This window comes from Canis aureus, chromosome 9 (assembly GCF_053574225.1).
Source record: "Canis aureus isolate CA01 chromosome 9, VMU_Caureus_v.1.0, whole genome shotgun sequence".
NCBI classification, from domain to species: Eukaryota; Metazoa; Chordata; class Mammalia; order Carnivora; family Canidae; genus Canis; species Canis aureus.
Genome location: NC_135619.1, coordinates 44,879,408 through 44,891,351, shown reverse-complemented (window position 1 = coordinate 44,891,351; position 11,944 = coordinate 44,879,408). Strand labels below are relative to the sequence as shown.

Below are 11,944 nucleotides of genomic sequence, written 5' to 3'. Positions count from 1 at the left end.
ATATGAAACTAACATGACACTGCGTGCCAACTACATTAAAAAAAACCACGCAGAGATATTATGAGAGTATACACAGGAATATTTGAGTATGTATGAAAAGTTCTGGAAGGAGTCTTCTTGGGAACAGACATGTGAAAAGATGGTGAGGACAGGTGAAGCAGGCATAGGTCTAACATTTAACTTTTCACTTTGCCCACAATTGTATTGATTCAAATTTTTGTAAACATACAATTTTTATAATAAAAATCTAATAAAAATAAAATGACACATACATGGGAGCTGAGCTCCCTGCCCAGACTCATGTGTGTGCTGAAGCCTGACCCTAGAGGCCCACTAGAGCCACTACATGGAGAAGGGGCCTCCTGGATGGAACACCCCCACCTCGGACAGCAGCTTCTTACCCCCTTCAGGGCTGTGTAGACAGGCACGGTGACATTCTTGTAGACAAGGCCAGAGAAAGGCCCAGGGGACGCAAGGGCAGGAGGGCTTGAAGCTGGAGGGGGTGGGGAAGAGGGATGAGATTAATTCAGGTGCCATAACTCACTCAGGGGCCTGTGGGAAGTAGAGACGTGGGCCAGCGGAAGATATCCAGGCAGAGAGTGTTCCCTGAACAAGCACTCCAGGAAGACAGGTGGGGTGGCAGTCCTTAGGATGGGGGCTGTGGACTTCAGCCCCACTTTTGCCACTATGGAGCTCACATCATGGGGGATTCAGTGGCTGGCCAACTGACTCAGGAGCCAGAGGGTTAGGGATGTGGTTCCTTCGTGGGGATGGGGGAGGCGGCATCTAAATTGGGGCACTGAGGAGCTCCCCCCACCCCCCAGTACTGGGCATTACTGAAGAGAAGCCAATGCAGATGGGGGAGGCTGGGCTGGAGGGTCTCACCTCTAAAGTCCCTTCCAGCTCTGTAATTGGCTACAATCCTGTTCAAGGCCCCGCCCACCCTATAAGTGAGTAGTTGACCCCACACAGCTTCCTTTTCCCTCAAGGTGGCCCTGGCTGTGTGATTTCAGTGAACCTCACCGGCTGGGGGAGGGAACGGGGTGACAGGTGACACTGGCCCTGGGTGTTGCTAAGAGTCTTCTCCCTGCATGCCCACCCTGTCCACCACGTGGGACTCACCACAGCAGGTGACATTAGTTCTGGAAGATGCATCTGAGAGCCGCATGCCAGCCATGGCCACAGCATAGATCCGGCTCTCCTGTAATGGAAGGCCCCATCGGGTCAGAGCCCAGTGTGGAGCCCCGCCCAGCCCCTCCTGAGTGTGGAGAGAAAAGGACGCTGTGGACACAGGCCTCCATGGAGGCTTGGCCAACTACCGGTGGGGGAATCCTAGGCAAGTTACATCTGAGCCTCCTCCTCCTCAGCTCTGAAGTGGGGTAATGCTCACCTGTCAGGCTGTTATGAACATCATTAATGTAAACATTTGATAGCATCCAACAGATATTCACTTCTTCTCTTGCCTCCACCCTTCCCTTGGGGCAAGGAAGTTCAAGAGGAGGAGGTCAGTGACCCGACCCATTTTAGAGGATCTTACCCATTTTAGAGGCCCTGGGTCCCAGGCTCTCACCCCTCAAAGCTGGGGTGTTGATAAGGAAGTGGGTGGCCCGTGGCAAGGGCATGCCCTTTTGCAAGCCTGTTGTTTGGAAGCTGGGACACAGTTTTTTCCTACAGTAACAACGTTATGTTCACAGTTAGGCCCAACCTGCAAAGCCTGCCTGAGCTCCCCCAGGACCCTGAACTCTGCTGTAGAAGACACAGGGATGGGAACCTCCACCCTTAACTCCTCTTTTACTCCTCAGGATTCCTGTGTCTGAAGCAGGGCCCTGGGCCTAGGGAGCTTTACTAATAGTTTTGATGAACAACCCAGAGGCCCCACTGCTGCTCTTTCTTAACTCTTCTCCATTCAAGGGAAAGGGAAACAAAGGCCCCGTCAGGGGGCAGGGGAGTCACAAGGACTAGGGGAGGTGGGCCCGGCCTGGGGCTGGAAGGGCCATGGGGTGCTACTGGGTGTCCCCCAGAGGGGAGCAGCGGCTCTGGAGGGCTGGGTGAGACCCCCTCCCTGAGCTGGGTGGAGGGATAGGAAGGTAAGAGACAGAGAGGCAGGGGGAGGGGGTCCCAGGAAGGGATTATTCCTGCTAGTAGTGATCATGGAGCTCAACCAGGACAGGCCTCTAACATTATAGAGGAAATGCAAAAGAAGCTTGAGGGATTTGGGTAAAACAGACAAGAGAGCGTTTTTACAAAAGTTACCCACTGTCCAACTCATGAGGCTGCTCTGGGGATCAACCAAAACAGGGCTTGGCATGCTCTCAACTGGCAGATCAGTCTACCTCCTCCCTCCGACTGAGGAATGTCCTCCTCTCAGTTCCCAGTCTAGATTTCCCCTCAGGTGGCCGCTGCCCAGTTGGTCCCATCTAAGAAGAGAGGGTGGGCACCTGTCTGGTTTTTTTTTAAGATTTTTAAAAATATATTTTATTTATTTATTCATGAGAGACACACAGAGAGAGGCAGAGACACAGGCAGAGGGAGAAGCAGGCTCCATGCAGGGAGCCCGACGTGGGACTCGATCCTGGATCTCCAGGATCACGCCCTGAGCCAAAGGCAGACGCTCATCTACTGAGCCACCCAGATGCCCCTATAATCTTTAGGAGCGAGATACAACAAGGATCATGAACAGGAGACAACTCCTCCTTAGCTGGTAAGGCCACTGCGGGGTCCCGGGGCTTGCCAAGAGCAGGGAGGGCCTGTGGGAAGACCCAGATCCCACCATCACCCCCAGAGCTTAGCTAATGTCACATGGGGAAAGTGTTGTCCGAAGCACCTTCTATATTTATTCACTCCCTTCTTCTCTGGCTGTCCCTCTCCTTCCCCTTAACACACACTCATCACGTACAGGCAGAGCACAGGAACTCCTCTGTCCATACAGGTGGACAGCTCTATTTTGGCAAAATGGCAAAAGTGAGCAGCGCTTTCCTCTGGTAACACCTGCTGAGGTCTCTTGTCACACCCCTTGCCAGAATGCTCCCTCACTGCCTGCCTCTGCTTTCAGATTCTAGATCGTTTGTAGTTACAAGACAGCAATGAAAAAAAGGAGGGATGGTTCTGACGGAGATCCAGCCTGGCCGGGCCCTTGCCTCCTTTCCGACATCCTCTCCCTGTGCCCCGCCTGCCCCTTTGCTCCTTCTCTGCCCCCTGTCCCTCCACCTCACCCTTCCAACCTGGAAGGCAGCGCCCTGTGTGGTGCTCCCACGACCTCAGAGCTTCAGGGACAGGGCAGCATCACAAGGCCTGGAGACTGGCCCTGAGTAGACCTCCCAGAGCTCCCGCCAGGCCTCGCTCCCAGGCGTGGCTGTGTCTCCGGCCATCAGGCCCCCTCACAGTGATCAGTGTTGGTCAGCAAGCACTGCTAAGGACCTGGCCTGTGTGCCTGCAGCACTGAGGCTCCCAGACCGCCAGGATTTCCAAAGGAACCCCTGGAGGGGCATCTGGGTGGCTCAGTCAGTTAAGCCTCTGCCTTTGGCTCAGGTTATGATCCCAAGGTCCTGGGATCAAGCCCCACATGGGGCTCCCTACTCAGCTGAGAGCCTGCTTCTCCCTCTCCCTCTGCCCCTCCCTCCTGCTCATGCATGCACTCCCTCTCTCAAATAAAGAAATAAAACCTTAAAAAAAAAAAAGAGCCCCTGGAAGGTGCTACTGAAAAGGCAGGTCTCCTGGGCAGTGGTGAAAGGTGGTGTCTCCCTGAAGTACGCCTCTCAGTACCCTATTCCTTATGCTGCCAGGAGCCTGACACTCAAGACGTCTCCTACCTCGGACCCTCATACCACAGCAGCATCCAGGGGTCTGAGCTCAAGTAAGAGGCTGACATCTGCTCTCTGATGTCCCCTAAGAAGCAGCGTAGCTGGAAGGCTAGAGCTGAGCTCTGGAGGCAGCAGGGCCACATTTAAAGCCTGGCTCCTGGGCAGCCCAGGTGGCTCAGTGATTTAGCGCTGCCTTCAGCCCAGGGCCTGATCCTGGGGTCCTGGGATCGAGTCCCGAGTCCCATGTTGGGCTCCCTGCATGGAGCCTGCTTCTCCCTCTGCCTGTGTCTCTGTCTCTGTCTCTGTCTCTCTCTCTGTCTCTCATGAATAAATCAATAAAATCTTAAAAAAAAAAAAAAAGCCTGGCTCCTCACTAACTACTGCATGACCTTGAGTAAGTAACCACGTCTGTGGGGACAGCAGTTTCCCATCTGTGACACAGGACAGTACTAAGTTGTTCACACTTCCGCCGGGCCGTGAGCTACATGCTCTCATGTAGCTCTCATGAGAGCTCTCATCCCACCTTCCACACTGACCTGCTCAACCTCATCCATGTCCATCCACCCCGTTTTCATTTTAACTGTTTATCATGGAAAATGCCAAACAGGCAGAGAGGTGAAATAAAGAGACTAAAGAATGACCTCACGTAGCCACCTCCCAGTTCTCCGAAGACTGACACATGGCTGGTCTTGTTTCACTGGTGCTCCCAACCCCAGATCACTGATTCTGAGGCAGTGCCACCAGACATCACGTCCTTTATCCAATATTACAATATGGGAGCTAAGGCTCACAGACAACAGTAGCCAGCTGTGAACCACTACCATGGGTACTTACTGCCAGCTAGTAGACTATCAATCCTCACAAACAACCCAATAAAGGAAGTACTATTATCCCCATGTTACAGATGGGAAACCGAGGCATGCAGGTTTAGTAACTTGCTCAGGGCGCACAGTTAGCAGTTGACCCCTAGTGGTTTGATCCGGGGATCTGTGCTCTTTACCACCACACTGCACCACCCCGAAGAGTCAAGAAGATTAAATGAGAACGTTGTGCACAAAGCTCCCAGCTTGGCGTGTGGCACATGCTCATGAAACAAGAGCCAACCACCATCTGCTCACCCAAATCCTGGCTCTACCCCTTGCTAACTGGTCATGAGGACGAGAGCCTCATCTCAGGCTCCACGTGAGGCTGTGTTCGGTGAGCCACTCTGCCCCCCTGCCCCTCTGCCCTGCAAACCAACTGCCTCTTACCCAGGATGGAAACCGGTGCAGGGGGGGTGTGGGGGGTTTGTTGCCCAAATCCACTTCCTCCAGCTCAGCTCTGGGGGCCTTCGGGCTTTCTCTTTCCTTTTCCTTCGCCATTGGGGGTTGCTCCTCCATCTCCACATTCTCTGGTTCCTCCCGGAGCTCAGCTCGGGCCTCCACCTCAGGAAGGCTGGAGGGGTGGAGGGCTGAGAGGGTCCCAATCTCAATGCTCACCACGTGGTTGAAGTGCCCAGGGCCCACCTGGGGCTGGCTGTGGTGCCGCTTGGCCAGCTGGATGCTGTCCCGCGGGGTGCTGGGGACCCGCACCTTTGGTAGGGTCAGGCTGCAGCCCGGGCTGCCTTCCCTGGCAGAATTCTTTGTCCCAGGGAGTGTCCCTCCCTGAGCAATGACCAGGCCCTCACCCCAGGAGGCCGAACCATGTCTGTGGGTGCGAGGCTTCATGCACAGCCGGCGGGGAGAGCCCTCTCCCAGATGCAAGGGAAGGGCCTTGGAGTCTGATATTTCCCCAGGATGGACCACGATGGGACTAGAATCCTCCAGGGAAATTCCTGGAGAAACAGAGTCCTTGCTCTGCAGGGCATCTGGGGAAGGTGCAGCCATAGTTGCCTTCAGGGCACCCTGGGCCTGAGGACCACTGTCCTGCCCTATCGGCTGGGTTCCTGGACCTGAAGGACCAGAATCCTGCTCTGGTATTTCCTGGGTGGCCACCAGCAGCTTCCCTGAAGGTGCCATCTGAAGAGCTGTGGTTGGGGTGAAAAACAGGCATAGTAAGAGCTTCCTCAATTCAATGTATGCCCTGGCACACGCGCGTGCGCACACACACACACACACAAAGGCCTGTCCTGCTTACCTTCTAGAGCATCTTGGAGGACTCCCACCTGCTCCGCCAGGTGCTGATTACTGCTCTTCAGGTGCTGGTTCTCCATCTCAAGCTGGGCAAAAAGAAAAATAAAGATTTAGAATATTTAGCCTACAGGTTCAGGCATATAATTCAAAATAAGATTAAAATCCTTTTTAAAGATCAAATCTTTGAAAAAGAACAGTTGGTGCCCCAGCAATCCAGGGCTGGCCCTCCCAGGAGCTCTGACCTACCCCTTTCCTTTGTGCTAACCAGTTTTGGTTGGGATAGAATTCCATTTAGCAGCCCCTGCACCTTTTCTAGGTATTTTAACTTTTTAAAAAAATTGTGAACTATAATACATACACAGGAAATTGCATAGCATATCAACGAAGAGCTGAACAAATGACTCTGAAGTGAACACTCATATGACTTCTGCCAAGGTCAAGAAATAGGAATTTGCCAGCATTGTTAACAAACCAGGATGTACCCCCTCCCATTCACACGCTTCTCTCTCCCCATGAAGGCAACCACTCTTCTAAGTGTACAAGACTCACCCCCTTGCTTTCTGGGTTTTATCATCTAAGTATGCACCCCGACACACATTGGCCCAGTTGTGCCCATTCTGGTATAAATGGAATTATATGGTGTGTGCTTCTAGGTCAGGCTTCTTTTACTCAACACACTATCTGTAAGACTCATGTTTGTGGTTGCCCCATTTTCTTTGGAATGAAATCCAACCTACTTTTTCGAGCACCTTTTAGCAAATATGGAGGCATCCTAGGTATCAGCTCTGCACTCCAAGAATTTATAGTCTAGCAGGTGACATGAGATATGCACCCACAGCAGGAGAGGAGAGGCAAAAAGAGCTGGTCCCCCCTGCAGGTATGAACTATGGTGCCAGGGTGGAGGAAGAAAAGTTGGCATTTGTCCTTTTCCAAAATTCGATTCCTTTCCTTTCTTTTTTTAAGATTTTACTTATTTATTTATGTGAGACAGAGAGAGAGAGAGGCAAAGACACAGGCAGAGGGAGAAGCAGGCTCCATGCAGGCAGCCCGACGTGGGACTGGATCCCGGGACCCCAGGAGCACATCCTGAGCCAAAGGCAGACACTTAACCTCTGAGCCACCCAGGTGACCCTCGATTCCTTTTCCTCTTGTTTCGAGAAAGAGGTTGCAGTTTGTTTTTCATTGCTAGTAGCACTGCAGCTTCTAGCCTCAAGTCTTCCTAAATCAAGCTGTAGCAACCCATGAGCTACAGAAATGAATGGCTAGAGGTGGAAAGCTGGGGGGACAGGGGGTTTGGGGGGCAAGAGGTCAGGGACTTGGTGTCTACTAGGTACAGAGCTGCTGTTTGGGGTGATGCAGTTTTGGAAACAGACAGTGGTGGTGGTCTTACAACATTTTGAGTGTACTTAATACCACTGAACTGGGGCAAATGGGAAATGGCATGTATATTTTGCCAATACCACAAAGAAGAAAGGAGAGGACAGAGGGGAAGTGGGGAGGGCAGCAGTAGGGTGTATGTTCTCACACCTCAGATGGGAGATTCACTCCTCCCCAAACGCATGCAAAGCTGATCAGGAGCCCTAGGGAGACCCAACGGTGACAGGAGGAAGGGAAACGTGAAGTGATGAGTCTGAGTGTTCAAGCTGAATGAAGGACAAATGGTTAACACAATGAAGGTCTGTCAAGGCCCCACAAACAGGAGACTTTGTGCTGGAGGATGGAGGGACCCCTGCCATATGGCCACTCCAGGTTTCTGGAGAGGAGTTTTTAGCTCACCTCTGCTAACTTCAGGGTCACCCATTCTTTGATCTTTGCAGCTTTCTCTTGGACAACTTTTGCTTCTTCAGCTCTCATCTGCTTCTGCAAGAAATCGAAGGTCTTTAGTTAATCATAGCAGCCTCCAGTAGAGTGAATGACAGGGGTAGGAGGGGGTGGGGGGCCCAGAAGCTCTGAGAAGGAATATCAAGCAACTGGGGTGGGGGGGAGTGGCCCAGTGGAAAAAAATTCATTTATGAATTTAAAAAATATTCTTAAGGTGGGTGGGAAAAGCCTTCCTAAGCATGATACCTATCCTAAAGCCATGAAAGAAAAGACTAATGAATCTATACTGTCATTATAAATTACTATCTGACAAACAAAAGTTCCCTTAAAATCAAAAGCAAACTGGGGGGATGATTTACAACACAAATGACTTACATAAAGAGGGCCAATTTGAAATAAACAAACCAATAAATACATGCACAAAGAATATGAACAGGAAATCAACAGAAAGAAATAAAGGGAAAGAAACTCATGAAAAGTTGTTCAACCCAACCATAACTTTAAAAATGCCCATAAAAGTCAGACCTCGTTTTTCTTCCATCAGACTAACACAATTTAAAAGTCTGATATCATCCCAAATTGTCAAGGATGTTGGGAAACAATCCCTCTTATGGAAACTGGCAAAGCCTTTTTGGGCAGCAATTTGATAATATCTGCCCGTGTTTTAAATGGCTGACCTAGCAAACTCACTGCTTAGGGATCATGAGTTGCAATATTATTTGATAAAGCAAAAAACCCCAAACCGGACATAACTAAGTGTCCACAAATCGGGGCTTGGCTAAATAAACAAAATGAAAATGGAATGCTGTCCTTTGATACACAAGAAACGTTCACAATGAACACTGGAATGATCTTAAGGTTATCCAGTTTAAGGGGTTTGCACACTGGCCACAATCCAGCCTTCCACCTGGTTCCCAACCCTCCCTCCGCCCCACCTATTTTTATAAATAAAGTTGTCCTGGAACACAGCCATGCCTATTCATTTATGGTATTGTCTAGGGCTACTTTCACGACACCATGGCACAGCCGAAGAGTTGCAACAGAGACCACGTGGCCCACAAAGCCAAAAGTATTTACTATCTGGCCCTTGAGAGAACAAGCTGGCCAACCCCTGGCCTAGTCCGATACCCTCCTTATGTGGCTGCAGAAACTGAGGCCCAGAGGGTGAAGTGATTTGCTTCTATCAGTTTGGGCAGCACAGCTGGAACTAAAGCCAGGTGTACCTACTTGTAGAACAGCATTCTTTCTTTTCTGACCTTTTATTATTGTAAAATGTTTCTTTTTTCTAAGTTTTAGCAGGAATCATTGTGCCCACTCATCCCCAGTTGCTGCCACTTCTATGAACCACACAAAAAAGCGGTAAGGTATCTCTGGCCACACCGTGAGGTTGCTTGTTGGAAATGATGGTGTCCTGGCACCAGGGGATAACTGGGTAGGTGAGGCCGAGGGCAGAGGGAAGGCACACCGTTCGGAAGGAGTTAATGGGACTGTAGAGGGCAGGAGGCCGGGAACTGGCAGAGGGATGTTCCAGATACCCTCTCTGGAGCAAAGGGGCTAGCTGAAGCTGGAAGGTTGGGCGGTGGCCTCTCAGCCTCCCGTGTCTCTGCCCCCTCAGGTTCACTGAGAAACTTTGGCCTACCAGCTGATCGAGGCTCACTGTCCAGCTCTGTGCTGCTCTGCCACTAAAGGTGTCGTGTCCCACATGTCAACAGGACACAAGGCCAGGGTGGAGGAGGACAAGCTCTCCTTGCCATGTCTGATATTACACAGGGATTACCTGAATTTACTCTCTGGAGAGCCCTAGGGTATATTATGACCCCTACCTTACAGATGCGTAAAATGCGAATCGGTGACTTATTTGCCTACAGAGAGCAGCGGGTGCTGGGGATGGGGTGGGGAATCAGACCAGAAGAAGTCTTGCCTCCAAGGTCCTTTCCCCACTATATCCCCTGCCTAGCTCCTCCTAATGGACCTAACAGTTAAATCTCCATGTGAAAGAATAGTCTCATGAGGGAAGGGAGTGAGCTCCCCTCCACAAGCAGAGGGGCTCCATTCAAGAAGCCTGTGGCCAACAGGTGTGGAGGCTGCAGAGGGCAATGGTGCTGCGCTGCACATCAGACCTTACCTGCTTCTCCAGCTGTGCTTCCAGCTGGCTGATGAGCTCATCTTTGCTCTGCATGGCTTTCAGCAATTCTTGGTACTTCTGGTGCAGGCTGCCTCCTAAGTCCACATTCTTCAGATTGGACAGTTTCACCTTCTCCTCCATCACACCCACCTTAAAAGTACCATCATTACATAGGGTTGGCATAGGTGTGTGACATGGCCACTAACCTGCCCTGGGACACTTCCCAATGCCCCAGCCCACGATCCCCAGGCAGAGCTCTCACCCAGAACAGTTGGAGCCAGTTAACTCAATAATCATTTATTAAGCCTCATCTGGGCAAAATAAGGATGTGACAAGGAAGAAACGGTTAGGTACTGGGCCATCTAGCTCGGGGGGGCCCCAACAGGGTCGAGTTGGGCAGGACAAACAGCCCAGAGAGAAACTGCTTCGGCCTCATGGTGGCAGAGACATCTGCTGCTCACTGAAGGTTCCCTGTGCTTCTCACTCTTCCCCAGCCTCTTGTAGTTAGATGGCCATGGTATTCACTCCAGCCCATGAGTCTGAGTGGAGTGACTCATCATTTCTGGACTGACATATTTAAGAGCTCTCTCCTTTCCATGGCAACCAAGGAGGCTGCATGTTCTAGAATGTCCAGGTAGAAGATGGAGAATTCCATCAGCCTCGATTCCCAAGTCCCTGTAGGAAGTAGAACCCCAGCTAAGCCTCGATGGAGAGATACCAGGACAGAGAACTGAACGGGATAACCTGTTGAGACCTGTTACCTCAGCGTAACTTGGCCTATTTGAACTAATCCAGCCATCTGCTCATGTACTAACCCTTACCCAAAGACTCGTTCATGCTCAAAGAGAGCTCCATACACCTGAATTAATTTGTTCAGAAGAATGAGACATGACTGCTGGTTTTTCTTGTCCCCATGAGGAGTTGGTGAGGGTGATGAGTATGTCTGGGTGTGTTCCTCGGAAGGATCAGGGAAGGCCAATGGCCGTTTCTGCACAGTCCTGCCCATCCGCTGGCCCGTTACCTGGGTCTCTGCGTTCTCTGCTCTCTGCTCTGCCTCCAGCAGCCTCTGCTCCAGCTCCTGCATCTGCTCAACCAGAGAGGAAGGACAAATGTAGGTGGGGTGTCCCTACCACAACCATGGTTCCAGAGCAACATGAGCAAATTGTGCAGACACTCCACACAGCCAGACTTAAACTGCTCATCTCCAGTGGCTCAAGGGTGTCAGGGCAAAGATTTTCATGGCAACCCTCTGCTCCCTTATCCTGAGTTTATGCGGCAGGTGAAGAGCCTAGAGCTGCTGTCCTCTCTGCTGAGTGAGTAAAAGCCTAGTTCTTTCCCCTATGTGTGGGGTGCCTCGGCAGGCAGCAGAAACATTCTTCATGAGGCAGTGCTGCCCTGAGCCCTCAGTCTCCTCGGCACCAGGTCCCAGGCAGTGCTTGCCACTGCTCACCACATGCCTGCCATGGAACATGCTCCCACGTGAGCCCCCACCACGTCAGCAGCAAGAGAATGTTCCTTTCCACCCAGGAACAGCTCACTGGCTGGGGACAAATATTTATCCCTTATCAAGGACATCTCTGACTATAAAGGGCATTAACAGGCATCACCTTATTTGATTTATTTAATCTTCAACAGAGAGGTTCAAGACACATTCTTAAAAATTCTATCTTGCTACCAGTAGAGATGTGTCATTTAAGTCTGAGGAGCTGCATAATTCTGGAATCTTATGCCAACTGGCCCAAGCATAGGGACCAACGTTCTTACACACGGAGACTCATCGGGGACCAGCTCTAAGCTAAAAGCTAAAGAGATGCTCACGAGCCCACACGGCAGCTTCGCAAGCTCATGGTGACAGAGTGCGGGCTGGATTGCAGTTCCCATCCTCCCCTGGTGGGCGCTGGGCTGCCTGCACGGTGTACGTCATCACACAGAGGCTCTGTGGAAGCCAATCTCTCCTGCCAGGAGCCCCTTGCTTCCATGTGCCATGTGCCATGTGCCATGTGCCACAGCCCAGTCAGTTACCTGCTTCCCTCCCTACCCTGCCTTACACCAAGGCAACATGTATGCATTAAACATACACTAGAGGC

The 11,944-nt window shown here is 51.3% G+C and overlaps 1 protein-coding gene across 5 annotated transcripts in view; it reads right to left on the bottom strand.

Annotated features, from left to right (window-relative positions):
- The window catches only part of PLEKHH1 (pleckstrin homology, MyTH4 and FERM domain containing H1), a 53,298-nt gene that overhangs the window by 22,930 nt on the left and 18,424 nt on the right, over positions 1-11,944 (bottom strand). For 3 of the 5 annotated variants that reach the window (XM_077909716.1, XM_077909719.1, XM_077909715.1), the window contains exons 3-9: positions 10,879-10,941; positions 9,858-10,007; positions 7,688-7,771; positions 5,916-5,997; positions 5,051-5,805; positions 1,123-1,258; positions 402-493 (exon numbers count right to left, since the gene is read on the bottom strand). In XM_077909716.1, coding sequence (XP_077765842.1) covers positions 402-493; positions 1,123-1,258; positions 5,051-5,805; positions 5,916-5,997; positions 7,688-7,771; positions 9,858-10,007; positions 10,879-10,941 — 1,362 coding nt within the window. Of the gene's footprint in view, positions 1-401; positions 494-1,122; positions 1,259-5,050; positions 5,806-5,915; positions 5,998-7,687; positions 7,772-9,857; positions 10,008-10,119; positions 10,452-10,878; positions 10,942-11,944 lie in introns of those variants that run through there. The other 2 variants (XM_077909717.1, XM_077909720.1) reach the window with 2 other exon arrangements.